The sequence below is a fragment of the Panulirus ornatus genome, chromosome 4, assembly GCF_036320965.1.
Source record: "Panulirus ornatus isolate Po-2019 chromosome 4, ASM3632096v1, whole genome shotgun sequence".
NCBI lineage: Eukaryota > Metazoa > Arthropoda > Malacostraca > Decapoda > Palinuridae > Panulirus > Panulirus ornatus.
Window position 1 is genome coordinate 10,513,018 of NC_092227.1, and position 27,003 is coordinate 10,540,020.

The 27,003-nt window shown below is 38.5% G+C and overlaps 1 protein-coding gene across 1 annotated transcript in view; it reads right to left on the reverse strand.

The window, feature by feature from the left end:
* The window catches only part of Nulp1 (Nuclear localized protein 1), a 79,679-nt gene that overhangs the window by 17,521 nt on the left and 35,155 nt on the right, over positions 1 to 27,003 (reverse strand). The window contains exons 5-11 of the mRNA XM_071693590.1: positions 26,059 to 26,167; positions 20,664 to 20,880; positions 18,344 to 18,537; positions 10,749 to 10,968; positions 9,143 to 9,250; positions 8,146 to 8,315; positions 6,370 to 6,461 (exon numbers count right to left, since the gene is read on the reverse strand). Coding sequence (XP_071549691.1) covers positions 6,370 to 6,461; positions 8,146 to 8,315; positions 9,143 to 9,250; positions 10,749 to 10,968; positions 18,344 to 18,537; positions 20,664 to 20,880; positions 26,059 to 26,167 — 1,110 coding nt within the window. The remainder of the gene's footprint in view (positions 1 to 6,369; positions 6,462 to 8,145; positions 8,316 to 9,142; positions 9,251 to 10,748; positions 10,969 to 18,343; positions 18,538 to 20,663; positions 20,881 to 26,058; positions 26,168 to 27,003) is intronic.

The following is a 27,003-nucleotide window of genomic DNA, read 5'->3' on the forward strand; positions in this document are numbered from 1 at the left end:
AACCACACTGCTCTTCCCCAATCTGATGCTCTGTACATGCCTTCACCCTCTCAATCAATACCCTCCCATATAATTTACCAGGAATACACACACCTATCCACTTAAAAATACACATTTTCTGCTTGCAAATATTCAAATAAATAATTTTGCGTAAAAACTCTTTTGAAAACATATAAATGGTAACATTCTTTTAAACAAATTTTTTTTAATAAAAACACTCAAAAAATCAAAACCAATTTTGGTTTTCTGCGGTGCGTCGAAAAATATGCAAATGACAATTCACATTAATACGAAAAAAGAAAAGAACACTGACAATATAATGGAAATTCACACTAAATTGTAGACATCAATACAGTTACTAATTACATGTGTGCCCTTGCAACATGATAAATAATTTATTGACTTTTTTTTTTTTTTTTTTTTTTTTTTTTTTTTGCTGTCTCCCGCATTTGCGAGGTAGCGCAAGGAAACAGATGAAAGAAATGGCCCAACCCACCCCCATACACATGTATATACATACGTCCACACACGCAAATACACATACCTACACAGCTTTCCATGGTTTACCCCAGACACTTCACATGCCTTGATTCAATCCACTGACAGCACGTCAACCCCGGTATACCACATCGCTCCAATTCACTCTATTCCTTGCCCTCCTTTCACCCTCCTGCATGTTCAGGCCCCGATCACACAAAATCTTTTTCACTCCATCTTTCCACCTCCAATTTGGTCTCCCTCTTCTCCTCGTTCCCTCCACCTCCGACACATATATTCTCTTGGTCAATCTTTCCTCACTCATTCTCTCCATTTGCCCAAACCATTTCAAAACACCCTCTTCTGCTCTCTCAACCACGCTCTTTTTATTTCCACACATCTCTCTTACCCTTACGTTACTTACTCGATCAAACCACCTCACACCACACATTGTCCTCAAACATCTCATTTCCAGCACATCTATCCTCCTGCGCACAACTCTATCCATAGCCCACGCCTCGCAACCATACAACATTGTTGGAACCACTATTCCTTCAAACATACCCATTTTTGCTTTCCGAGATAATGTTCTCGACTTCCACACATTCTTCAAGGCTCCCAGAATTTTCGCCCCCTCCCCCACCCTATGATCCACTTCCGCTTCCATGGTTCCATCCGCTGCCAGATCCACTCCCAGATATCTAAAACACTTCACTTCCTCCAGTTTTTCTCCATTCAAACTCACCTCCCAATTGACTTGACCCTCAACCCTACTGTACCTAATAACCTTGCTCTTATTCACATTTACTCTTAACTTTCTTCTTTCACACACTTTACCAAACTCAGTCACCAGCTTCTGCAGTTTCTCACATGAATCAGCCACCAGCGCTGTATCATCAGCGAACAACAACTGACTCACTTCCCAAGCTCTCTCATCCCCAACAGACTTCATACTTGCCCCTCTTTCCAAAACCCTTGCATTCACCTCCCTAACCACCCCATCCATAAACAAATTAAACAACCATGGAGACATCACACACCCCTGCCGCAAACCTACATTCACTGAGAACCAATCACTTTCCTCTCTTCCTACACGTACACATGCCTTACATCCTCGATAAAAACTTTTCACTGCTTCTAACAACTTTCCTCCCACACCATATATTCTTAATACCTTCCACAGAGCATCTCTATCAACTCTATCATATGCCTTCTCCAGATCCATAAATGCTACATACAAATCCATTTGCTTTTCTAAGTATTTCTCACATACATTCTTCAAAGCAAACACCTGATCCACACATCCTCTACCACTTCTGAAACCACACTGCTCTTCCCCAATCTGATGCTCTGTACATGCCTTCACCCTCTCAATCAATATCCTCCCATATAATTTACCAGGAATACTCAACAAACTTATACCTCTGTAATTTGAGCACTCACTCTTATCCCCTTTGCCTTTGTACAATGGCACTATGCACGCATTCCGCCAATCCTCAGGCACCTCACCATGAGTCATACATACATTAAATAACCTTACCAACCAGTCAACAATACAGTCACCCCCTTTTTTAATAAATTCCACTGCAATACCATCCAAACCTGCTGCCTTGCCGGCTTTCATCTTCTGCAAAGCTTTTACTACCTCTTCTCTGTTTACCAAATCATTTTCCCTAACCCTCTCACTTTGCACACCACCTCGACCAAAACACCCTATATCTGCCACTCTATCATCAAACACATTCAACAAACCTTCAAAATACTCACTCCATCTCCCTCTCACATCACCACTACTTGTTATCACCTCCCCATTTGCGCCCTTCACTGAAGTTCCCATTTGCTCCCTTGTCTTACGCACTTTATTTACCTCCTTCCAGAACATCTTTTTATTCTCCCTAAAATTTATTGATACTCTCTCACCCCAACTCTCATTTGCCCTTTTTTTCACCTCTTGCACCTTTCTCTTGACCTCCTGTCTCTTTCTTTTATACATCTCCCACTCAATTGCATTTTTTCCCTGCAAAAATTGTCCAAATGCCTCTCTCTTCTCTTTCACTAATACTCTTACTTCTTCATCCCACCACTCACTACCCTTTCTAATCAACCCACCTCCCACTCTTCTCATGCCACAAGCATCTTTTGCGCAATCCATCACTGATTCCCTAAATACATCCCATTCCTCCCCCACTCCCCTTACTTCCATTGTTCTCACCTTTTTCCATTCTGTAGTCAGTCTCTCCTGGTACTTCCTCACACAAGTCTCCTTCCCAAGCTCACTTACTCTCACCACCCTCTTCACCCCAACCTTCACTCTTCTTTTCTGAAAACCCATACAAATCTTCACCTTAGCCTCCACAAGATAATGATCAGACATCCCTCCAGTTGCACCTCTCAGCACATTAACATCCAAAAGTCTCTCTTTCGCGCGCCTGTCAATTAACACGTAATCCAATAACGCTCTCTGGCCATCTCTCCTACTTACATAAGTATACTTATGTATATCTCGCTTTTTAAACCAGGTATTCCCAATCATCAGTCCTTTTTCAGCACATAAATCTACAAGCTCTTCACCATTTCCATTTACAACACTGAACAAATTGATGAGAACTACTATTGATGTTTGTGTAAATAAATTATACATTTCCTTTTTCCATAGCCAGAGGTTGAACCATTATGTGACATCCATTTTTTCATTGCATTTCAAGCTAGAAGTTTCAGTTTTCTAAATTGTTTCTTACATTTTTCATATGTATATATGTACGTGTGTGTGTGTGTGTATATGTGCATATGTATGTGTGTGTATATGTGTATATATATATATATATATATATGTTATCCCTGGGGATAGGGGTGAAAGAATACTTCCCACGCATTCCTCGCGTGTCGTAGAAAGCGACTAGAGGGGACGGGAGCGGGGGGCCAGAAATCCTCCCCTCCTTGTATTTTTTTAACTTTCTAAAATGGGAAACAGAAGAAGGAGTCACGCGGGGAGTGCTCATCCTCCTCGAAGGCTCAGATTGGGGTGCCTAAATGTGTGTGGATGTAACCAAGATGTGAAAAAAGGAGAGATAGGTAGTATGTTTGAGGAAAGGAACCTGGATGTTTTGGCTCTGAGTGAAACGAAGCTCAAGGGTAAAGGGGAAGAGTGGTTTGGGAGTGTCTTGGGAGTAAAGTCAGGGGTTAGTGAGAAGACAAGAGCAAGGGAAGGAGCAGCAATACTCCTGAAACAGGAGTTGTGGGAGTATGTGATAGAATGTAAGAAAGTAAATTCTCGATCAATATGGGTAAAACTGAAAGTTGATGGAGAGAGATGGGTGATTATTGGTGCATATGCACCTGGGCATGAGAAGAAAGATCATGAGAGGCAAGTGTTTTGGGAGCAGCTGAATGAGTGTGTTAGTGGTTTTGATGCACGAGACCGGGTTATAGTGATGGGTGATTTGAATGCAAAGGTGAGTAATGTGGCAGTTGAGGGAATAATTGGCATACATGACATTATCTATTGCAACAAATAACATTTAAACATTATTTGTGCTGAAGAGAATAACTCTAGTATTAGTTTTGAACACTTAGTACACTACAGAGGATGTGACTCATTCTGAATCTGAATCCCCATTAGACAGAAGCTGATCTTCGGTCATGTCTGTTTCAAGGTCCGGTCTATTTTTTATTTGATCTGTGTCACAACAAGCTCAACTACAATGAGGACTGTTTAGCCTGCACATACAACCACCACCAAAATACTAAAGTACAGTCTATGGTGCTGCTGGTATGTCCACTGAGTTAAGTCCCTTCAGCACCACAACAAATTTTCCAACCATTTCCATATGCAGAAGGTATCACTGGACTAGCTTTCAAACAGCTGCACTACATAGCTACCTGGTAATTTGCATTTCTGTTATTCTTGTCACATGCATCCTGGCATAGTGGCAGCTTGATTGAATCTGTTTCCCTTGAACCTAACACTGCATATCAGAGTTTGTTTACTCCACATTCTTACATGTAACCATGTACAGAACAAACAGTCACTCTAACAACCTCAAGCAGGTCTTCATTACATAGAAAAGATCTGCCAAATCAAGTCATTGCATTTCTGAAAAGCTGCTCATTCTGCAGTAGTTTTAGGCTGAACATATACACTAGTTGAATCATAGCCTTTAAATGCAAGAGTCAGATGCCAGATTCAGAGTTATGAGAATGACGTATCATTTCTGATTTGTACCTGTTTTGAATAACATGGGTGCTATAACATCATGACTTTTCTATGGCCAAAAGAGCTAAATCAGCATAGGGGACTTCAAAATTACTGTTGATGAACCATGGTTGGCAGCATGCAATGCACCTGGAAGGCTAGCGGTTTGTTCTTCATGGCTGTAAAACAATTCTGGAAAAGGAATGGAAGTGACCTGGTTTCTTTCTCCTCCAGTTACTTTAAGAAGGCAGCACTCTTCTCTTCTGGTTAAACAGACTAAATGCCAATCTAATTTTTGTGCATTGTTATGTTGTTGCCATGCCCTCAAAATAAACTGCAAGAGCTCTTGTTTGTGCAGTACACAACAAAGGGACTTTTTGAACTGGTGATCAATTCAATGATTTTCTGAATGAAATGAAGTTTCTAAAGATGCAGATGAACATCTTTATTGGCATTCCATTTCTGGGTTCTTGACAAAGAGTCCAATTTTTGAAGAAATACCACTGCAATAGACAATGGAGGTAAATGTAAGATATACCAACTATTCATTGGTCACTGTGGAGCTCACTTTCAATGCTTGCAGGAATGCCGATGCATTCACAATCCACTTGAAAAACTTTCAAAATTTTTCTTAAGTTTCTCTTGTTTTTATCAGATGCCCATCTGGATTTGTAAAAAAAAAAAAAAAAGAAGCAATAGTCCTAGAAAACAATCAAATATGTCCCTAAGAGATATGTTTCTACTTTAGCCAGTCACCAATGAGTGACTAAAATGTTCTAAAAACTCACCAATGAGTGACTAAAATGTTTTAAAAACTACCATTAAAAAAAATACAAAGTATGTATTCAATTTTCTCTCATTAGTAAAGCAGGTAGGGTAATCTCTCTGAAGCATTATTATCCTTATGTCACTCTTCACTGAATTTCCCCCACTATCTTTGCATAAGGTCCTCTTTTCCAAGCTCACTCACTTTCACTTTTCTCCCACACAAGTAATTTCCTTTTCCTAAAACCACAAGCTTTCACACTTGCCCCCACCAAGATGTAATGAGAAATCCTGTCAGTACATTCATATCCATAAACCTCTCCATTGCATGCCTGTTCATTAACACATAATACAATTATGCCCATGGGCTAACCCTACTCACACATGAGTAAACATTTTCTAAACCAAATATTCCTAATCATCAAACCTTTTTCAGCCCACAACTCAACTTGTTCCCAGTTTCATTTACAACAGGTTCCACACACACCAATTATACCTTCAACTGCCACATCATTCACTCTTGCATCCTTATAACTCTTTTTTCTCTAACTGATTACATCCATCACACCCTCATTTGACATTTCTGACATATCTAAATATGTTTAAATATTCAGCTCCTGTGCCCACTTTGATTTATTGTAATTTTTCTTTTCTTCCCCCTTAATATACCTACTCTAAGAATTCAGCTACTCTGCATTTTTACCGCTTTAATTCAAGCCTCTGAAATGCAGTTTTCTGGCCTTTATACATTAAGCACATATGAGATGTAAAGCTGCTGAAATTTTCAACTACACATATTTGGAACTCAACAAAGATTCAATTAATGGAAGTATAATTCTTGAAAAGCAATATATTATATAACAACAAATGCATGCTTTGTGTAGATAAATATCATAAATATACGATACAACCACAAAAATAAATGCAGCCCTCACCTTCTAACCAGCTCACGACACCTGCCTCCTTCCATACGTGATAGCAGCGACCTACATAAAGGTTCACAATCTGGCTCAAACCTTTATTCTGACTGTAAAACATATAAAAAGTTAAATTCATATAAAAAAGCTGAGATCAGGTCTAATTATGATACTAAAACTCAAAATCTGATAAATCCTAATGGATACAATATGATATATAATGTGTCTTTACTTAATATCTGTGAAAGTATGCAACAAGAGATTAACACATGCTTTCACTTTCATGAATGTGTGAAATTTTCAAGATTAACCATTATTCTGTTTATCATCATTTCTCCAATCCCATTTTAATGGATGGGATCTGGTAAATATACCTTCTGAACTCAATAACACATCCTCAACCCATGCCTAGTGTTTTAAAGTGAAACATAGTATGGACTTCCTCACCCTTAAAAGTTCTTCCTATTTCACTTCACACACAAAGTAAATTCTTCCAGTGAGACTATACCTCCATTCATATTTACCTATGAAAATGTCCTGGTATTACCCAGGACTTTTTTACAGGTTCCTGCAACCTAAGGCAGCACTTTTTCCTGTGTCAGGGAAATATAGACCCCTTTGGAGTAAGAAATTCTTCAATGAGACTGTCTTCCTAATGGTTCAGCCTCACCAAAAGAGACTTTTCAACTGTGGTGTAACCTCAAACAGGTGAAGTCTAGTGACACCCCTCCATTCATATCAACTCCATGAATAAAATGCTTCCACTGCGTCCCATTGCTATGCAAGGTTTTCCTCTACTTTTTCTGAACATGTACATAACCATTAATTCATGCATCAAGTATGAACGTACTGAATAAACACTGTGAAGAAAACCTACATGAGAAATAAATCTTACTGTATCATTCAATCTATCTATCTATCGATATCTCAAATGCCTGTTCCAACTGGAACTCCCTCAAAGGGGTGGCCATGGCAATAGAGTCACCATAACAAGTGAACTCCAGTGCCTTTAGTGCCTCACCCTTAACATGCTACTGTAGAGGACAGCTATAGTGCAGTGACTGCTGAGGTTCCTACCTAATGTTCCAACAGACTGCTTCTACCTAATGCTCCTACAAACTATTTCTACGTAATATTTCTACTTAATGCTCCTGCCTAAATGTTCCTACCTACTACTTCTATCTACTCTCTACCATTTTGCCAAAATGCAGGGGCAGCGCATTGTGCTCACCGCAGGAAGAACTGGAGTTATGAAGAATGAGCTGTGTGAGTTATGTGTTGTAAAGTGTTACATATGATGAGTAGAGATTGTGCATTTGTGGCCTTTCACCCTCATGTAGGTTTAGGCTTCAACCACTCAAAACATCTTTCCACTCTATCCTTTTATCTCTAATTTGCTCTCACCTTTTTCCTTGTCCACCTCCACATCTGACAGAACTTCACTGTCAACCTCTCCTCACTCATTCTCTCCATATGTCAATAACCATCTCAGCACATCCTCTTCAGCTCTCTCAACCACACTATTCCTAATACCAAACTTCTCTCTACCCTTTCATTAATTAATCAAACCACCACACACCACATACTGTTTCTAAACATTTCATTTCCATCACATTCACCCTTCTCTGCACATTTTCATCATTTCCCATGCCACAAATCCATACAAAATAATGGGACTTATACTATCTATTTTGGTTTCCCTAAAAGCATTTTGTCCAACAAATATCCCAGGCTTTCAAGATGTATATTATAAGATGATGAGGTTAACACAGGAAAAGAAATACATATACTTACTTTAATACTGCAGTTGGACCAAAAAATGGATGGCTAGTAACAACTGGATCTGGCTGAATATTACATTTATCAAGCAGTGAGATCAGTACACCAGGGAACATGATGAGGGCCCGCTGTATCATTTGGTCTGCTCGCTGCCGCATCTCCTTGGTTGTCCCCAATTCTTCAGCCTGCAACATAATAACTAATGGAAAAGGCAATACTTCAAGTTCTTTGAGTGAGCAATGCACAACATCAAACGAAAAGGGCATATGAAATCAGAAGAGAAATACAGCTTCAGTAGTACCTACTACAGGCATACTACACCTTTGTTTACAAATGCCAACTCCCTTCTATTATCATGAGCCAATCTTCTGCATTCCAAGAATGAACACATATAAACATTCCAAAAATTGTATCTACTAATCTTCTCATTTATAAAAATAGAGCAAATAAAAAATTAACATAAAAAAGCCAAATATTCCAACATTCATCCACTTAAATAGTAAAAGGGCTGTTTGCCCTATAGTTATGTAATATACATCTTCAGTAAAGTTATTAGGTGAAGGGTCCATCAAAGTCCATAGGGAATGGTGTGGTTTCAAACTAATATAAAAGCTTCTAGCTGGGACAGGCCTAAAGTCAACTATCATCATCATCATCATGTAGTGGTGGTCTATTCTAACTGTAAACAGGCATACTTCAGAAAGTTGAAATTTCTAATTTCTGACATAACTGAAAGGTGCAGCATACACCAGCTGGCACAAAACTCAGACTGCACAAAAGCAGAAAGTCACTTTGACCTGGATACTGGTAAAACAAATAAATAATGGCTTAAGAGTTGCCAATATCAAGGACTAAGCTTTCAATTAATGCCCTTGAATGAAATGAAAAACATCTGCACATGCAAAAATACTTTTTGTAGTCATTAAACTAATATGACAAGCATGTAAATATTTTTGTTTCTAAAAAGTCTGAACTCATAAAATTGATAAATGTATGTAAACTTTCAACTCACCAATGCTGCTGCCTTACTGGAGTCTCGTTTATCCCGCCATACAGGCTGATCCACACCAACACTCAAATGGAACAATGCCAGAGGAACAGAGTATGAAAAACTTGGAAGCTGAAGAAAAACAGGAAAAACAGAGAAATTCATAAAACATTTTGGCGCAGCATATGTAGGCAATATCTATAATTATGGTCATATATAATTCTTAACGCTACCTTGCTAATACGGGAAATGGCGAATAGTTTGAAAGCAAGAATAATTCACATGCAAGTGAAATAACATATTGGAAATTTTTTTTTTAACTTTCGAAAAGTATCCTCTATCTCTGATCTCCATCTGCCATATGTTTGTTGGGTTATACAACTAATCTATATTTTCAAAATGAAAAAATCTCATAATGAATCATTTTCTTCAATGATTAAAGAAATAATCTGATTAATTCAAATAAAAAAATAATCAAACCATTTTCATGACCTAACACAATTCTTTTCCATGAACATGGATGGGTGGATTAATATGAGTGAAGCCTCATTATTATGTCCAAGGAATTACAATGATTCTACATACTGTAGTTCGTGAAAGCCCTTGAGGCGCAAAATATTATGAATGCACTAAACCATATTAGTTGCAACATCAGAATTACATGCTGGAGAGGCAATCTATACAGAGTTTAGAATACAACAAGAAATGAGAAAAATTGAAAAACACTAGACGTATTGAAATATGATTGTACATTCCTGAACTGCAAAATTTGATAAAATTATCTTCTTAGCCTTCTGTGCCTAAACCTTAACAGGCCACTGGCATGGGCAACTCTTAGTGCGGCATTTTCCATAGGCTACAACGCAATGTTTCTACTGACTAGTTCTACCTACTGTGCATATCTAATGTTCCAACTTACTATTTCTACCTAATACTCCCATCTAATGTTCCTGTCTAATGTTTCTACCTTATGCTCCTGTCTAATCTTCCTACCTACTACTTCTACCTACTGCTCCTACAAATTTGCCAAAAGGCAGAGCTAGCAAACAGCACTCACTAGAGGAATCAGTTGCGTTAGTGAAGTGTCATTGTTGACAAGGAGAGATTATGTTTGTGGACAGAATGCTGGCAGTCTGCATGTGAATGAAGCAGAAAGGAAAGCCAGCTACCTGTGTCAGAGATGTGCAACCTGACAACCAGGGAAGTGCTAGCTCCCTATGCGGTGGTACTAAACCTTCTGATACTGGGGCGGGTTGTACCAGTAATGCTATACCCTCTAATCAGTGGCTGCTTACTTACTATTAACCATTAAAGGTTTAGCACTAAAGTTTAAGAAGTGGCAATGGAATTCACAGGTTAGAAAGGCTCTTTTGTCAAGGCCACCCCCTTGAAGGATTTCCCAAAGGGAACAGGAATCAGAGATGCAGATAGATAAAATCATCAAAGAGTAAAAATAAAGTAAGGACATTAACAAATCTTTGGAACACCTAACTCATTTGACCATATACAAACTTAATCACACATACATGGACAATAATATAGAAATGATAAAAAATTTCATGCATTACATTTTTTCAAGCAGCTTATTTTCACATGAATAAAAACACTTATGTAAATGATCCAAACTTACCAGTGACAGATTTTTTGTGGGCTCATATTGATCATATAATGCAACAAGCCATGCATATTCCTGGGCACGGAGTGCATAAAAATCCATCATAAGAGATACAGCCAGGGGGTCTTCATCAGGAGAGAGATTCAGCAACAGTTTACATAACTCAAGGGCTGTGCGATAACACCCTTTCTGCCCCACATTAAGGATATGGCGGAAAAGAGCAACAAATAAGCTCCTGCAAGAGAAGAGGACATAACTATTATGCATGCTGTGTGAAGCAATGTTTTGCAATAAGTGTACTCTACTGATAAACAGCTAATTGGCACAAGAGGCTAAGATGAATGCTGCAAAAAACATATGCATGGATTTCTACCACATCTGACATATAATGCAAGCTTAAAATATTTCTTATCAACTGAAAACTGTTTATGGCAGCCATTTTTGTTTTTCTAGTATGAGTAAGAACATCACCCTCCTCATATGGGAATGATCTGGTGGTGTCAATAAAAAGTATAAGTTTTGAGGCATGAAAAACCATTTCTCCAAAGCAGGCAGAGCCCCTTAAGCATTTGAAAGTTATAAACAAGACAACCTGATGGGAACAGGAGACTTCAACAGCAATGTATCTCTCTGATCTAGCAAGGCAGTTATAGCTTCTATGTAAAAGAGAAAAAAATCCATTCAATATCAACTATTCATGCATTTAATACACAGCTGTAATGTCCATAACATAAGCTCAAGAACATGTGATTCACTATATGTACTATAAAACAGCTCAAGCTTAATCTACTAAAAGGCAGAGCTAACCTGTTATGGCACATAAGTTGACCCTGAACTAAATGAAAATCTGATATGATACAGTTTCTTCCTTTAAGAAAAAAATCTGTTATATTGAAGAAGCATTTATAACTAATAAAATTAGCTTGAAATGTTCTTATTCTGAATCTGCTCCAATAAGACCATTTTTAATAAGCCAGCACTGTCACCAAAATTATCCAAGCAAAAGTCTGTGCTGTTGTGCCCACCCTAAAATTTTAGGCATCAATCTGAAATGAAAAGTTCTCTTGCTTCATTACACTCACTCTTAAAGACTTTCCCATCCTTGGATGAATTGGCATGTGCCAGTAAGCATCTCCTGATACAAAATCAATCAATCTCCAACCAGGCCACTGCCACAATGATGGCCTTTCCTTAAAATGAAAGTAGGTGTCTTTCAAGTCTTGACTAACAGTTTACACACTTTCTTAGATAGAATCAGGGAAAGGTCCCCCTACAGTCATCCGAACCTTTGTCATCATACTTCCTTAATAAAGTCAAAATATCTAGAAATATTCCAAAAACAGCACAAAATATAAACAAAAAGTACATCAGCAAGACAGTGTAAGTCGTCACTGTGTTGTAGCAAAGTCTGTATGTCCACTTGCTCTAAATATACAACAAAGTTTTAACAATTCTTAACATGGAAATCCAATATCTTTTTTTTTCTTTTAAACTATTCGCCATTTCCCGCGTTAGTGAGGTAGCGTTAAGAACAGAGGACTAGGCCTTTTTTGGAATATCCTCACCTGGCCCCCTCTGTTCCTTCTTTTGGAAAATTAAAAAAAAAAAACGAGAGGGGAGGATTTCCAGCCCCCCGCTCCCTCCCCTTTTAGTCGCCTTCTACGACACGCAGGGAATATGTGGGAAGTATTCTTAATCCCCTATCCCCAGGGAAATCCAATATATAAAAGACATAAAATACCCATCCAGCCTATCAGCATGCTAGACACAAAACTGAAGACCCCACAAGCCAACACCAAGCAGGTCCAAACAGCCTCATTAAGCAAATGTAAATGAAAGAGAGTAAGCGATTTCTCATCACAGGTTTAGATAGGTTGCTGTATGTTGTGTGACTCATGTGAATATGCATCTGCCAGACTAATGCATTTCATGACAGTTGCTGGAGAAAACTGAATTAACTCTCCACTAAGCAGGTGGTTTCTCAGATACTCCTATGGCTCAGTCCAAAGGTTAGAAATGAAGGTTATGAAAAAAAAAAAAATCTGAAGCAATGCACCACGAGAATAAGACATTCTATTGGATATCTGGTGGATTATCAGGGTAAGGCCCTTCCAACCTTCAGTATCTTTGGTGAGGAATCATTGGCCTTCCTCACCCTTAATTGCCACTCAAAGGTGGCTGCAGCAGCACACTCATTTCAGGCTCACTCTCAGCAAGAGACCACCAAAGAGGTGTCATCATCCACCATCTTAGTCCCAGCCACAATGAGCTCAAAATTTCCAGATAACTAGTATCACAACAAATGCAATCAAAAGTAGTACAGAGGAAAATCTTTTGAAAAAAGAGAGGGAAAGAGAGGGCAGGGTAAGAAAACCACAAAAAATGCCCAGGAGACAGCCTTACAGATGGAATGTTTTTTATATTCAAACTCTCCATCTCTTTCCTCTGCAGTTGTCCCATATGCACGAGAACATACCCACATGAAGAAGGAAGGTTTAGATAAAAATTTCCAGGTAAGCAGTTTAAACACAAAAGCAAGGTTAAATACCTTATATGGCCATCATGAGGTAAATTGGAATACATCCCTCCTGTAGGAGGAATCCCCCAGAGCTACAGAAGGTAAAATCCACAATGTCTAAACTAAAGCACCAACTGAGGGTAGAGAAAGATGAATGCCAACAACTTCTATTCTTCATTCTCTCCAATGCAAAGTCTCTGAGGTAGGATTAGGTACAGGCCACTTTCCTCACATCATGTGCCCTAGTGAAAAGCCCAAGTTGGGCCAAGGAAACAAGTTTCTTCATCCACATAGATACTCCTTGCCAAAAGGGGTTTCAAGGTTTCAGGGTGCACAAATTAATCGTCATTCTTGAAAAATGCTAAAGAAGACTCTTAACATAAAAACATAAGGCTTCAGTCATGTCCAAGACACTATATTCTTTAAGGAAGAATATAGTTTTTCAGACAGATTGGTAATGTAGTTGAGAAGAATGAACAGTATGTAAAAATTTATCTGTTCAGTATTTTAAAGGCTTCTAACTCTAGTAATCTGAGAAAACACCATGTACATAAATTCCAGATTCCATGACTTGAGGTTAGGGTCCAACAACAATGCTTAAGACCCTGGGAGTATGGCAAGCCACAGTAGTCTGGCATTAAGGCTGTTTGTCCCACATTAGGGCTAAAGGCACTAATAAATTCTGTGAACCAACAAGAAAAAGTTTTCCCATAAGATGTACTCGGAGAACAATATGAAATATATTATTATTATTATTATTATTATTATTTTGCTTTGTCGCTGTCTCCCGTGTTTGCAAGGTAGCGCAAGGAAACAGACGAAAGAAATGGCCCAACCCACCCCCATACACAATGTATATACATACACGTCCACACACGCAAATATACATACCTATACATCTCAATGTACACATATATATACACACACAGACACATACATATATACCCATGCACACAATTCACACTGTCTGCCTTTATTCATTCCCATGGCCACCTCGCCACACATGGAATACCATCCCCCTACCCCCTCATGTGTGCGAGGTAGCACTAGGAAAAGACAACAAAGGCCCCATTCGTTCACACTCAGTCTCTAGCTGTCATGCAATAATGCCCGAAACCACAGCTCCTTTTCCACATCCAGGCCCCACACAACTTTCCATGGTTTACCCCAGACGCTTCACATGCCCTGATTCAATCTACTGACAGCACGTCAACCCCGGTATACCACACTGATCCAATTCACTCTATTCCTTGTCCTCCTTTCACCCTCCTGCATGTTCAGGCCCCGATCACACAAAATCTTTTTCACTCCATCTTTCCACCTCCAATTTGGTCTCCCACTTCTCCTCATTCCCTCCACCTCCGACACATATATCCTCTTGGTCAATCTTTCCTCACTCATTCTCTCCATGTGCCCAAACCATTTCAAAACACCCTCTTCTGCTCTCTCAACCATGCTCTTTTTATTTCCACACATCTCTCTCACCCTTACATTACTTACTCGATCAAACCACCTCATACCACACACTGTCCTCAAACATCTCATTTCCAGCACATCCACCCTCCTGCGCACAACTCTATCCATATATTATTCATTATTATACTTAACCACTGTTTCCCAAGTCAGCGAGGTCCCAATAATTCTAATTCACTGACATGTTGCAACAGTCTAAAACTGGAGATACATACTATGATAGTAATGTATTGGTTTTCATGGCAAAAAGATCCAAATGGAAAGCCACTTCTAAGGAAAGAAATGAATTAAAAGCCTATTTCCCCAAAGACAATTCTGTTGACATTCTGTCAACTCTCTACAGGGTATACTCACTTGAGATAAGAAGTTGTGAGAGAAAGGCATTATAAACTACCAAGGAGAGAATATCTCCACAAACTCTAAGAGAGGCAGGGATCTGTAAAGTTTCTGTTCAATAAGTTGAAAATTGCCAGAGGAATGTTCAACAGATATAAAATACTGCACACAACACCCAGGACATCTGGGATATGAAAAAGCATGGGACCAATGGCTCATTTTGCTGATAGAAAAGGTCTTTGTTACTCCATCCAAGGGCCAGAACTTTCATGACTCACTGAATTCAACACATCCATCCAAACCAATATAAAAGTCACCGGAGGTCTCAAAAGTATAGTGTATTTGGATGTCCTTTCTGTCAATCCACCAAACAAAGGATAAGAGAAGTTCCCAGACAAGAACCTATGCACTCAGAAGGCAACCTTTTTTGGCACTACCTCGCTGATGTGGGAAATGGCAATCAAGTTTTTACTTTTCCAAAAGAAGGAGCTGAGTAGGGACCAAGTGAGGATATTCTCTCAAAGGCTCGGTCCTCTGTTCTGAAGGCTACCTCACTAATGAGGGAAATGGAGAATATATAAGAAAAAATATCATACCCGATTGTCATTCCCACATTAGCAATTTAGTGCCAGTAACATACGAAGAAAGGCCACACCTGGTTACACCCATCCTCCAGCTGTCAAGTGTAATGCTCCAAAAACATAGCTCCCTAACCACATCCAGACCACACAGACCTTTTTATGGTTTACCCCGAACACTTCACACATTCTAGTTCAGTCCATTAACAGCACATCGACCCCAGTATACCATATCATTCCAATTCACTCTATCCCATGCACGTCTTTCATCCCCCATGCATGTTCAGGCCCCAATCACTCAAAATCACTCAATCCTTCCATTTGAAATTTGGTCTCCCCTTTCTCATTGCTCCTTCCACCTCTGACACATACATCCTCTCTGTTTATCTTCCCTCACTCATTTTCTAAATATGTTCAGTCTATTTCAGCACATCCTCTTCAGCTCTCTCAACCACACTTTTTTTATTACAACACATCTCTCTTACACTTTCATTATTTAACTGATCAAACCACCTCATATAACATACTCTCTACAAATATTTCATTTCCAACACATCCACACTCCACTGCACAGCATTATCTATAACCCATGCCTAGCATCCATATAATGCTGTTGGGACTACTATATCTTCAAACATACCTATTTTTGAGCTCCCTGATAATGTTCTCTTTCCACACATTCTTCAACGCTCCAAAACCTTTGCCCACTCTCCCACCCTATGACTCATTTCTGCTTCCATGGGTCTAATCACTGCCATGTCCACTCCAAGCTATCTAAATCACTTCACTTCCTCAAATATTTCTCCATTCAAACTTCTCTCATCTCTGACAGACTGCATATTTATTGCTCTCTCCAAGACTCTCGCATTTACCTCCTTCACCAGCCTAACCATAAACAAAATAAACAATGACGATGACATCACACTCCCCTGCCACAGACAAACCTTCATATGGAAGCGTTCACTCTCCTCTCTTCCTACTTGTTCACATGCCTTATCCCACTGATAAAAACTTCTCACTGCTTCCAGCAGCTTTCCTCTCAAACCATATATTCTTAAGACCTTCCACAAGGCATCTCTATCAACGCGGGTGTGCATGTGTGCATGTGCGTGAACATATGCAGGCGGCAGGTTCTGGGAGCAATGAGAAAATGACTGGAAAGTGAGGTCGATATCTAGGAGGGCAAAAGTGGGTGTCTGAAGGTATAGTAGTCCAAACTATGCTGTATGAATGCGAGGATTGGACTACAGATGAGAATGAATGGAGAAGGGTGGATGTGTTGGAAACTGAATGTCTAAGGACACTAATTGGCGTGAGGTGGTTTGATCGAGTAAGTAATAAAGATGAGAGAAATGTGGCTATATGAAGAGTATGGTTGAGAGAACTGATGAGAGTGTGCTGAAATGATTTGAGAATTATGAAGAGAATGAGTGATGGTAGTTGACAAAGAGGATATATGTGTCACAAGTGGAGGGGTTAGGGAGATGAGGGAAACCAAGTTGGAGAAGGAAGGATGGAATGAAAAAGATTTTGAGTGCTAAGGGCCTGAACATGAAGAAGGATGAAAAGCATGCATGGAATACAATGAACTGGAGTAATATGGTATAAAGGGGGTAACGTGCTTTCAAGGGACTGTAACAGGGTATATAAAGTAGCCTGGGAAAACCACAGAAAGGTCTGTGGGGCCTTGTTGTGGATAGGGGCTGTGATTTCACAGAAAATGGATTTTTTTTTTCCTTTGGTCCCACTCATGTACAAAAATCAACATCAAGGCTGGGCCTTACCTGAAATATAAAGAGCTTAACAATGGGAAGAAGGAGAAATGAGGAAAAGTATTTATGACTAATGAAGGATGTGAACAAACTGGGTTATAAAAAGTGCCAGGTCATAGCTACCGAGAAAAATATGAGAGGTTTAGGGAAAAAAAGTTATTAAATGGCCTACCCCTAAGTTGCCAAAACAGTAATCATGTGATGCAGCAGCCTGCCAAGTATTGCATGGTCTAGCTTGTGGTAGGGAGACACAAGCAGCCAGCTCTCAAGAGTAAAAATCAAATTAATGCTTATAAAATTGAAAAGTGAACGAACATTTCTGTGTCCAGCAAACAGGTCAAGTTCTAAAGTTAGCCTGGGAGAGTTAATAAGTGAGACTGCTTTTGATTCAACTTCATCAAGTAAGGATGCACAGCTAGAACCATTCCAAGAGTGAAGGCACTCAATTCTTTGTATAAATGGAGCAACTGTTCAACAGAAAAGAAATTTCAATACTGAAGCAAGATTCACAGTTTCTTAAAGGCAGACTTAGCCATTTCCATAAAGTGTGGATGTTACAGTAATAACAAGGATGCACATTGAATTAAGAGGTGGAACTACAGATCCCTCAAAGAAAAGAGGAAAGCTGTAAGGAAATTTTGATAGATAAAGGGCAGAAACTGGGTCTTGGAGGCATTAAACATTTTGCCTAGCTGACTCAGATATCCTATCCAAGTCTGAGTTTACTGAGGAAGTTGTGTCGTGATAAGATGCTGGTGGATAGAGAAGGGAAAATTTGAAAAATGTGAGGAATGCAGTGTTGAGTCTTCAGGACATGGGAGCATTTGGTTAATTGTAAATCATTAGTAAAAAGGGAGAAAAAGTGTAGGGGACAGGACAGAAGCTATATAGATGAGGAAAAGATTAAATATCATGACAGACATATCATTTTACCTGTTTTCCTGTTGGCGATAGTGTAATCTACAGGCACCAGTAGCAATATTAAATAAAGGATGGCTAGCAGATTCCAATACGTAGAGTGCTCTTTCAATCAAGCGAGCAGCAACAGCAGAGTCATCACCAAGCCGAAATATCTCGGAGATTTGAAGAAGAGTGTCCACATGGAAGGGGTCCTGGTCAAGGAGTGTCTGATGCCATATAAAAAGAAAAAAGAAAATTAGAAACATTGGATTATTTTAGTCATTTATCTTTTTTTCTTTTCCTTTTTCTGCAAGCTTCTATCATGCTGTACAGTGGTTCACAAAGTACCATATTTTCTTATAGCTGGGGAATGATCAAAGCTCCTGTAATGCATGTAAGCCTAACTTGGAAATCTTTATATTTCAAAAGGATAGCAAATTCCATGGCTTTGCTATACAAGGAAAGGAGGGATCATAATGGCAACCTTGTATGGTTGACATGCAAATACTAGGGAAGGAAGCAGCTATGGTACCAAAAACCATGATCTCTGCACATTTCTGTGGATTCCTCACTCAATAATCCCTTTCACATATACTTCCTAAATCTGTCTTTTCACAGAAAATGAATCTCGTCCTATATCATGCCCTGTTCACCTTACCTATTAGATATTACTCTTCAATCATTCTCTCCATACATCCATTTCACCTCAAACTTTCTTCAATCATAATCAGCTCATTCACAATAATGTCTTCCTTTCTTTTACTTAAACCATACTCTATATATTTCTCAAGAAACCCATTCTAATGTCTGCATAGGAATAGCTAATCCTTTGGTATAGACTTTTTTGCTTCATGAGTATTCAGTAGGATAGGGGAACTAATAATAAAACATCAAAAAACATGATTCCTGTATCATTATTTTCCTTGGAGCTTCAGAGTTCTGTCTTCCTCTAAAAACTTTCTTAATTCTCAGCTTCTATTTCAGTAGCCTTTCTCTCTTCTGTATGTCCATTCAAATCAAACTCCAGCACCCCATTCTCAAACATCCACTAAGATTTTACTTATCTCCCTCTTTGCTATAGGCCCCTGCACTTGTATCCTCTTCCTTCCCTCCTCAATACTCATGCATGTAACAACTGCTGCCTCCCCTTCTCCAACATCTATCAGTTCTTCAAAATACTCTTCCCATCTTCCTTTCACTTCCTCCTTTTGAATTAGCAATTCCCCTTCCTTATTTCTCACATCAACATTACCACTCTTACATCCACCTGTTTCCTTTTTCATCTCCTTCCCGTACATTTTCTTAATAACCCGAAACTTTTCACTTAACTTTCCTCCAAAATCTTCATCTACTCTTTTTTTGCTTTAATCTATCATCTTGACATTCCACTTACATATTTTCTATTCTTTCCTCCTCCTTTGCTAAACTTCCACTGGTACACTCCTATTGAGCAATCTACCATATGCCCTTTTCTTCACTTCCACAGTATTTCTAATCTCTTCTGTCCACCATGCACTGCCCTTTTTATTCCTGTATCTCACTACCTTGTATCCAACTACTGATTCTACAACTTTTACAGGTATTTCTCTAAACATCTTAAACACCTCATTCACACATAACTGCATTCCTCAATACATTCAATAATTTTCCATTTATGCCAACTATACATGTATTTCCTCCATGCCTCTCAGCTAATCTCAACAAATGCTTTTTCCAGATCTAAATCCAAAAATTCCACAATAATGCCTTATCTTTCTGCAAAATATTATTATTATTACTACTACTACTACTACTACATACCTATACATCTCAATGAACACATATATATACACACACAGACATATACATATATACACATGTACATAATTCATAGTCTGCCTGTATTTATTCCCATCGCCACCTCGCCACACATGGAATAACAACCCCCTCCCCCCTCATGTGTGCGAGGTAGCGTTAGGCAAGACAACAAAGGCCCCATTCGTTCACACTCAGTCTCTAGCTGTCATGTAATAATGCACCGAAACCACAGCTCCCTTTCCACATCCAGGCCCCACAGAACTTTCCATGATTTACCCCAGACACTTCACATGCCCTGGTTCAATCCATTGACAGCACATCGACTCCAGTATAACAGATATACAGAAGTAATAAATTCAAGATTCAAAATTCCACTTCAACAAGGCTTATCCTTCTCATAGATGAACTAGTTACCTAATATATCTGTTAAGTTAAAAAGAAAATCCAGTAAATGAGCAACAGTCATGTAAGGAAGGGTATACTCTTCAATAATTCATTCATACTGAATCACACATCTTTGTCCACATCAATTTGTACTTGAATGAAATTCACTAACCACAATATTTCTCGTATTTTGGGATTCAACGGCCTCTAAGAATTTGAACTGCGTCTGCTGAAAGGCCTGACTGTGGACATATTTGAACACCTGGTAATCTTGTGTTGACTCAGCCACAACCATGGATATACCCTGTCGAAAATCATGATCCCAGTTTGGATGACCCTGAACTATCCATGTTGAACGTGTTGATCTACCAGTTCTACCCCGGCGTCTACTGGAAGAAGAAAGGAGAGAAATATATGAAACACTGTTCATGATAAAAGCACCTGGTTTAGCATTTACTATTTCTATTAAATTCAACAATCATTATGCACTCGCCATTTCCAAAGATCTCAAATCATACAAAAAATGAGTAAACTCTTTCCTAATATCTATATAGAGACATCCTTCACAGAGATAAGTGGCAAAGCTATCTTGATCCAAAATTTATAAAGTGCTCAGCCTTCAGAAGAGAGTAAGGTTCAGAGTACTACCCAATATATCAATCAAAACATTAGCTTTAATTATACAAATGTAGCAACCACGTGAAACCACTGAAATTGATATCTCTTGGTCAACATTTTTTTAATATAGAAGCCACTGCAGTCCAAATCCTATACTGTGCTCTTTATTCCCTTTTCATATAAAATTCATAAAAATTAAAAACATCCATCTTTACATCTACTTACAACCCACAGGCTTTTCCCCACTTATACATGGTAACTTGTACAAAATCATTTTTATATACCTATCTAACCAACTTTTAACAGATTCTTCCAAAAAACATCCAACTTCCCCATGTACTGAATGAATCCTTTTACATCAACTTTGGTCCATTTTTTGTATCTAACACCATTAACCTTACTCAATTTCTTATTTAGAGTAACCAACATGGCACAGGCAGAAACACAGCAAAATCAATGGCCATCTCTGATGAATGAAAATTAGAGCACATGAAAAGAATGAGATTAACTATAACTTCTCAAAAGTTTACAGCCCTGAGTCTTATAGGTGAAAAAAATGACACTAAAAGAAAGACAAAAGAAGGGAGAGAATTCCATAGAACAGGGCAGGAATACAATAGTCAATCCTCATGGAATCATTCTTCACATAAATCTATGGGAAGCAGGCACCAGGGGCATGCCATGGGGCAGGGATGCAAGCAAACAGTTCACAAAACAGCAGCTGAAATAATACCTATATGTCAAGGAAACTGAAACAGCACCCCAAAAGATGGAAAAAGATGGATGAATAACTGATGAGGAGAAAGACTTGATTAAACTCTGGCTAAAAGTAAGAGCCTCAAACTGATGCAAAAAAAATTCTTGTAGATATGGAACAGCTGTTCACTAGAAAACTAATTATGGTACCCATACTGTCTATCATGTTGTGGGGGTGCCAAGATAAGGTTGAGGATATGATTATGCAGAGCATGTTTATATTACTCCTTGGCTAAATTTCAATAATTTGAAATTCTTTCATAAGAAATGGATGGGATTCAGAGAGAAATACAGGAAGAAATGGGGCTTTTGTACTAATGAACTTAACCAGATTACTGCCTCTCCAATCAAGATACTGCATAGATTAAAATCAACACTCTTGTGCACAGATGACTAACACATCATCCAAAATGCTTATGCTTATATATGGTGGATGCAATATGCATAAAAAACTTTGTATATTCATTAGAACTCAATTTCAGTCTATAGGTACATATATGAGTCTAATTTGGGGTCGATAGGCACAAGTTAAGGTTTGAACCATGCACCAACCTTTCCTTACACTTTTCTGGCCATACCACACATCACACCAGTAACTTTTATGTGCATGCACCTGTGACAGGGTGATATCAGAGAAAAACTGAAGAACTGTCATGTCAGTCTGAGTGGAATGCCTGCCAGCAAATATGACCCTAGGTAGCTAAGCTGAATGGTCTGTACTAATGAAATATAGCACAAATAAGAAAAAATCAATAGTTGATGTAGGCAGAATGTGGCACAAATACAAGATAAATTTCATGGACACAAAATAAGGCCTAAACCCATAGCCATGGGGGTAAACCCCTCTGAACAGGTTTTGCCTTCTGGAAATCAATAAAGCTCAGAATACATAAGCTTGCCCAACCTGCAAGAAAGGCTCGGATCTCTCTGTGAAATCACATGCCCTTTCTAGGGGCTTTGGGCTTGGCAGTGGCTCTCTAAGCAATATGGAAGAATGGTTGCCTGGAAAAATTATTTATCATCATGGCTCTCAAATGACTAAAATTATTTCACAAAGGCATTCACAAATGTGTTATCAAGAGCTGACTTATGGTGGTGTGCAAAGATAGCAAGTCCTTTTGTACATAATAAACAGCTATTTGAAGCAATAATTTTGAAATGAAACATCATTCTAAAAGATACATTTCTAATGATATGTTTCTGTCTGATCTGTCCAACTGAACATGTCTAATGAAATGAAGTGAAAACTTCTATGTGAACATATATTTGAAAGTAATGATTTCTGAATGAAAATAAATGAATGAATGCATTTAAAAAAACTTTTCTCACTTGAGCGTCATTTCCTGCCTTAGCAAGGTAGTTCAAGGAACAATGGAAGAAAGGACGCATCCACTCACATACATTCTCTACCTGTCATGGGTATGCAATGCAAGTACAGCAACCTATCAACCAGGCCTCACAGAGCTAACTATGGTTTGCCCAAAATAATTCAAGTGCCCATGTTCAGTCCACTGAAAGCATGTCAACCTAGTTTACCATATTGTTCCAATTCAATCTATCCGATGCACACAACTCACCTCCCCTGGCATGTTCAGACCCTGATTACTAAAAACTTTTTTCATTCTATCTTTCCATTGCTAATTTGGTCTTCCCATTCTCCTTGCTTCCTCCATTTCAAACACATATATCCTCTTTGTCAACATTTCCTCACTAATTCTCTCCAAATGTCCAAACCATCTCAACACATTCTCTTCATCTCTCTCAACCACTTTTTATTACCACAACTCTCCTTAGCCTTTCATTACTTACTTAATCAAACCACCTCACACCACATACTGTCCTCATACATTTCATTTCCAACACATCCACCCTCCTCTCCACAACCTTATCTATGGCCCATGCTTTACATCCATTTAATATTGTTGGGACTACTATTCCTTCAAAATGCTCATTTTTGCTTTCCCTGATAACATTCCCTCTTTCTACATATTCTTCTACCCTCCCAGAACCTTGGCCCCCCTCCCCCACCCTATGACTCACTTCTGCTTACATGGTTCTATTTGCTGCTATATTCACTAAAAGGTATGTAAAATATTTCACTGCCTCCAAACTTACACCCCAGCTAACCTGTCCCTTAAACCTGCTAAACCTAATTAACTCTCAACTTCCTCCTTTCACATACACTTCCAAACTCAGTCACCAACTTCTGCAGTTTCTCACTTGAATAAGCAACAAGTGCTCTATCATCAGCAATTGCAAACAACAACTGACTCGCTTCTCAGGCCCTCTCATCCCCCCATAGACTGCATACTCACCCCTCTCATCCCCCCTTAGACTGTATACTCACCCCTCTCATCCCCCCATAGACTGCATACTCACCCCTCTCTCCTAGACTCTCACATTTACCTAATTCACCATCCTATCCATACACAAACTGGACATACATGGTGACATCAACAGCCCTGCTGCAGACAAACCTTCTCTTGAAACCATTCCCTCTCCTCATACATATGCCTTACACACTCGATGAAAACTTCTCAATGCTTCTAAAAGCTTTCCCCACAAACCTTATACTCTCAAGACTTTCAACAAGGCATCTCTTATCAACCCTATCATATGCTTTCTCCAGATTCATAAATGCCACATACAAATCCATCTGGTTCTCTTGAGTATTTCTCACGTACATTCTTTCAAGCAAATGCCTGATCCACACATCATTGAGTGCTCCTCCCTAATCTTATGCTATGTAAATGCCTTCACCCTCTCCATCAATACCCTTCCATACAACTTACCAGGTACACTTAACAAACTTATACCTCTGTAGTTTGAGGACTCACCTTAATCCCCCTTGCCTTTGTACAATGGAACTATACATGCATTCCATGAATCCTCAGGCACCTCATCATGATCCATACACACACTGAAAATCCTTACCAAATAATCAATAAAACAAATATATATCTATAGATATTTATGATCAATGCTGCTTTAAAATAGCAAAGATGGTACAAGATTTTCTATTTGGTGTAAAAAAAATCATAATCAGTTATGTAAAAATGCATTTAAAAAATATACAATCAAAAGGAGCGTCTCATACCTAAAATCACCATAAATATATATATGTGCTAGTAAGAGTACCAATCTCAACAAATTCACTGTACTAGTGATTCTGGTAAAATATTTACTATATGCTGTACATAATAACATATAGCTATCATTTCCAAACAAATGCTTATGAAAAGAGATAAGATCAAATGCAGCACAACAGATTTATAGTTATCATAAACATGTGTGTAGTGGAGAATGCATGGAGCAGTCTATGAAGAATTTGTGTGATAAATACTTTGAGAAAAAAAGAGTGAGCTGTGTGAGGCACTCATACATTTAGAGAAAGTTCATGAAAGGATAGACAGAGATATCATGTGCAATGTGTAACAAATATATGAGTAAATGGAGTTAAAAACATAAAGGAGAGTCTTTACCAGGAGAATTAGGTATGTGTGTGAGTAGGAAGGAAGATGGGAGAGTGGTTCCTGGCAAAAAAAGGTATGCATCAAGGATATATAATGACTGTAGTTGTTTAAGCTGCTTAAGGACTGAGTGGAATGAGAAAATTGAAAGGTTCTAGAGCAAGGTGTGGGTTCACAGTATGTTAGTAGTGGGGAGCAAGGGAGGTGTATTGCATGGTGTTTGCAAATGGCATCATAATTAATCCAGAATACAAACTGGTCAGCAATGTCCAACAAATACTTGCTTGGACCAGAGAGACATCTGCCTACTGCCACTACAGAAAACCAATTCACCCTAATAACAGCATACAGTTTGCAACACGAACAGAACACAAACATCATCCAGAAATCAGTTAGTACACACTAATCAAACATCATGAGCATGAACAGTATGCATACTATCCCTGTTATGTTATTATCTTATTGAATAACAGACTGGCAAGCCATGAAGAAATTTCATGGCACTGAATAAGCAATGATTGCTTGCAAACTGCACATGTACTGATGGAATTCTGTATTTCAATCTGGTTATCACTAATGACCAATAAAAAGATTATATCTATCATCACTGAACCAATCAAAATCCGTCTTCTACTGCTTACCACAAAAATGTAATCAACAGAACAATGTAAACTATCATTATGCTTTTAATATACAAAGGCACATATTTCTTGGTATACTTACTTATTTTCATTTGCTTGCACAACTCTTGAACCAAATATCCTCTTCATTTCATTCTGTGGATTCAAGTGTCTATGTTCCACCATCAGCAGATTCCGTGGGACTTTGTCATCTAGCAACAGCAGGAGAGAATATCAACATTCCATACTTTTCAAAAAAAAAATTTTATCATCACTAACTTGTATATGGTCCTACATGCATATATGAATAGTTCACTATACTTGTTCATGTCCTGTATACACTGTAATAAATCTACAGTGCACATTTGACATTATGGTAACAGAGTTCATTTATCTATCCTAAAATCAACATGACTTATCGAGTCTCCTGCAAACATTTTGCTTACCTACCATAGCATTAACTAATTATGAATTACATACAAATGAAGTTCCTAAAACATCTAAAAGATAAGTATGACACATTATAAGTCACAAAATATCAGCCCCAAGCAGAATGCAATAAAACCTCAATATATCAAACACCATACAATAAAACCTCAATATATCAAACACCATACAACAAAACCTCAATATATCAAACACTGTACACTGGGGTTAGGAGAGAGAGATTGCTACCCACATATTCCCTATGTGTTGTAGATGGCAAGTAAGATCAGCAAGAGCAGGGGGCTGGAAATCCTCACTTCCTGTATTACATTCTTAAAGAAAGAACAGAGCAAGGAGCAAAGTAAGGGATTATCCCTCAAAAGCTTATTAATCTGTTCTTGATGCTACCATGCTCATGCAGAAAATGGCGAACAAGTATGAAAAAATAAATGTATAAATACATATATTTTATCTTTTATCATACTTGAATGCCGTTTCTTGTGTCAGCAAGGTAGTGCCAGGAAACTGACGAAGAACAATCAAACCACTCATATACAGACATATATGTACATAAAAGCACATACATGTACACATACATACACACACACACACACACACATAT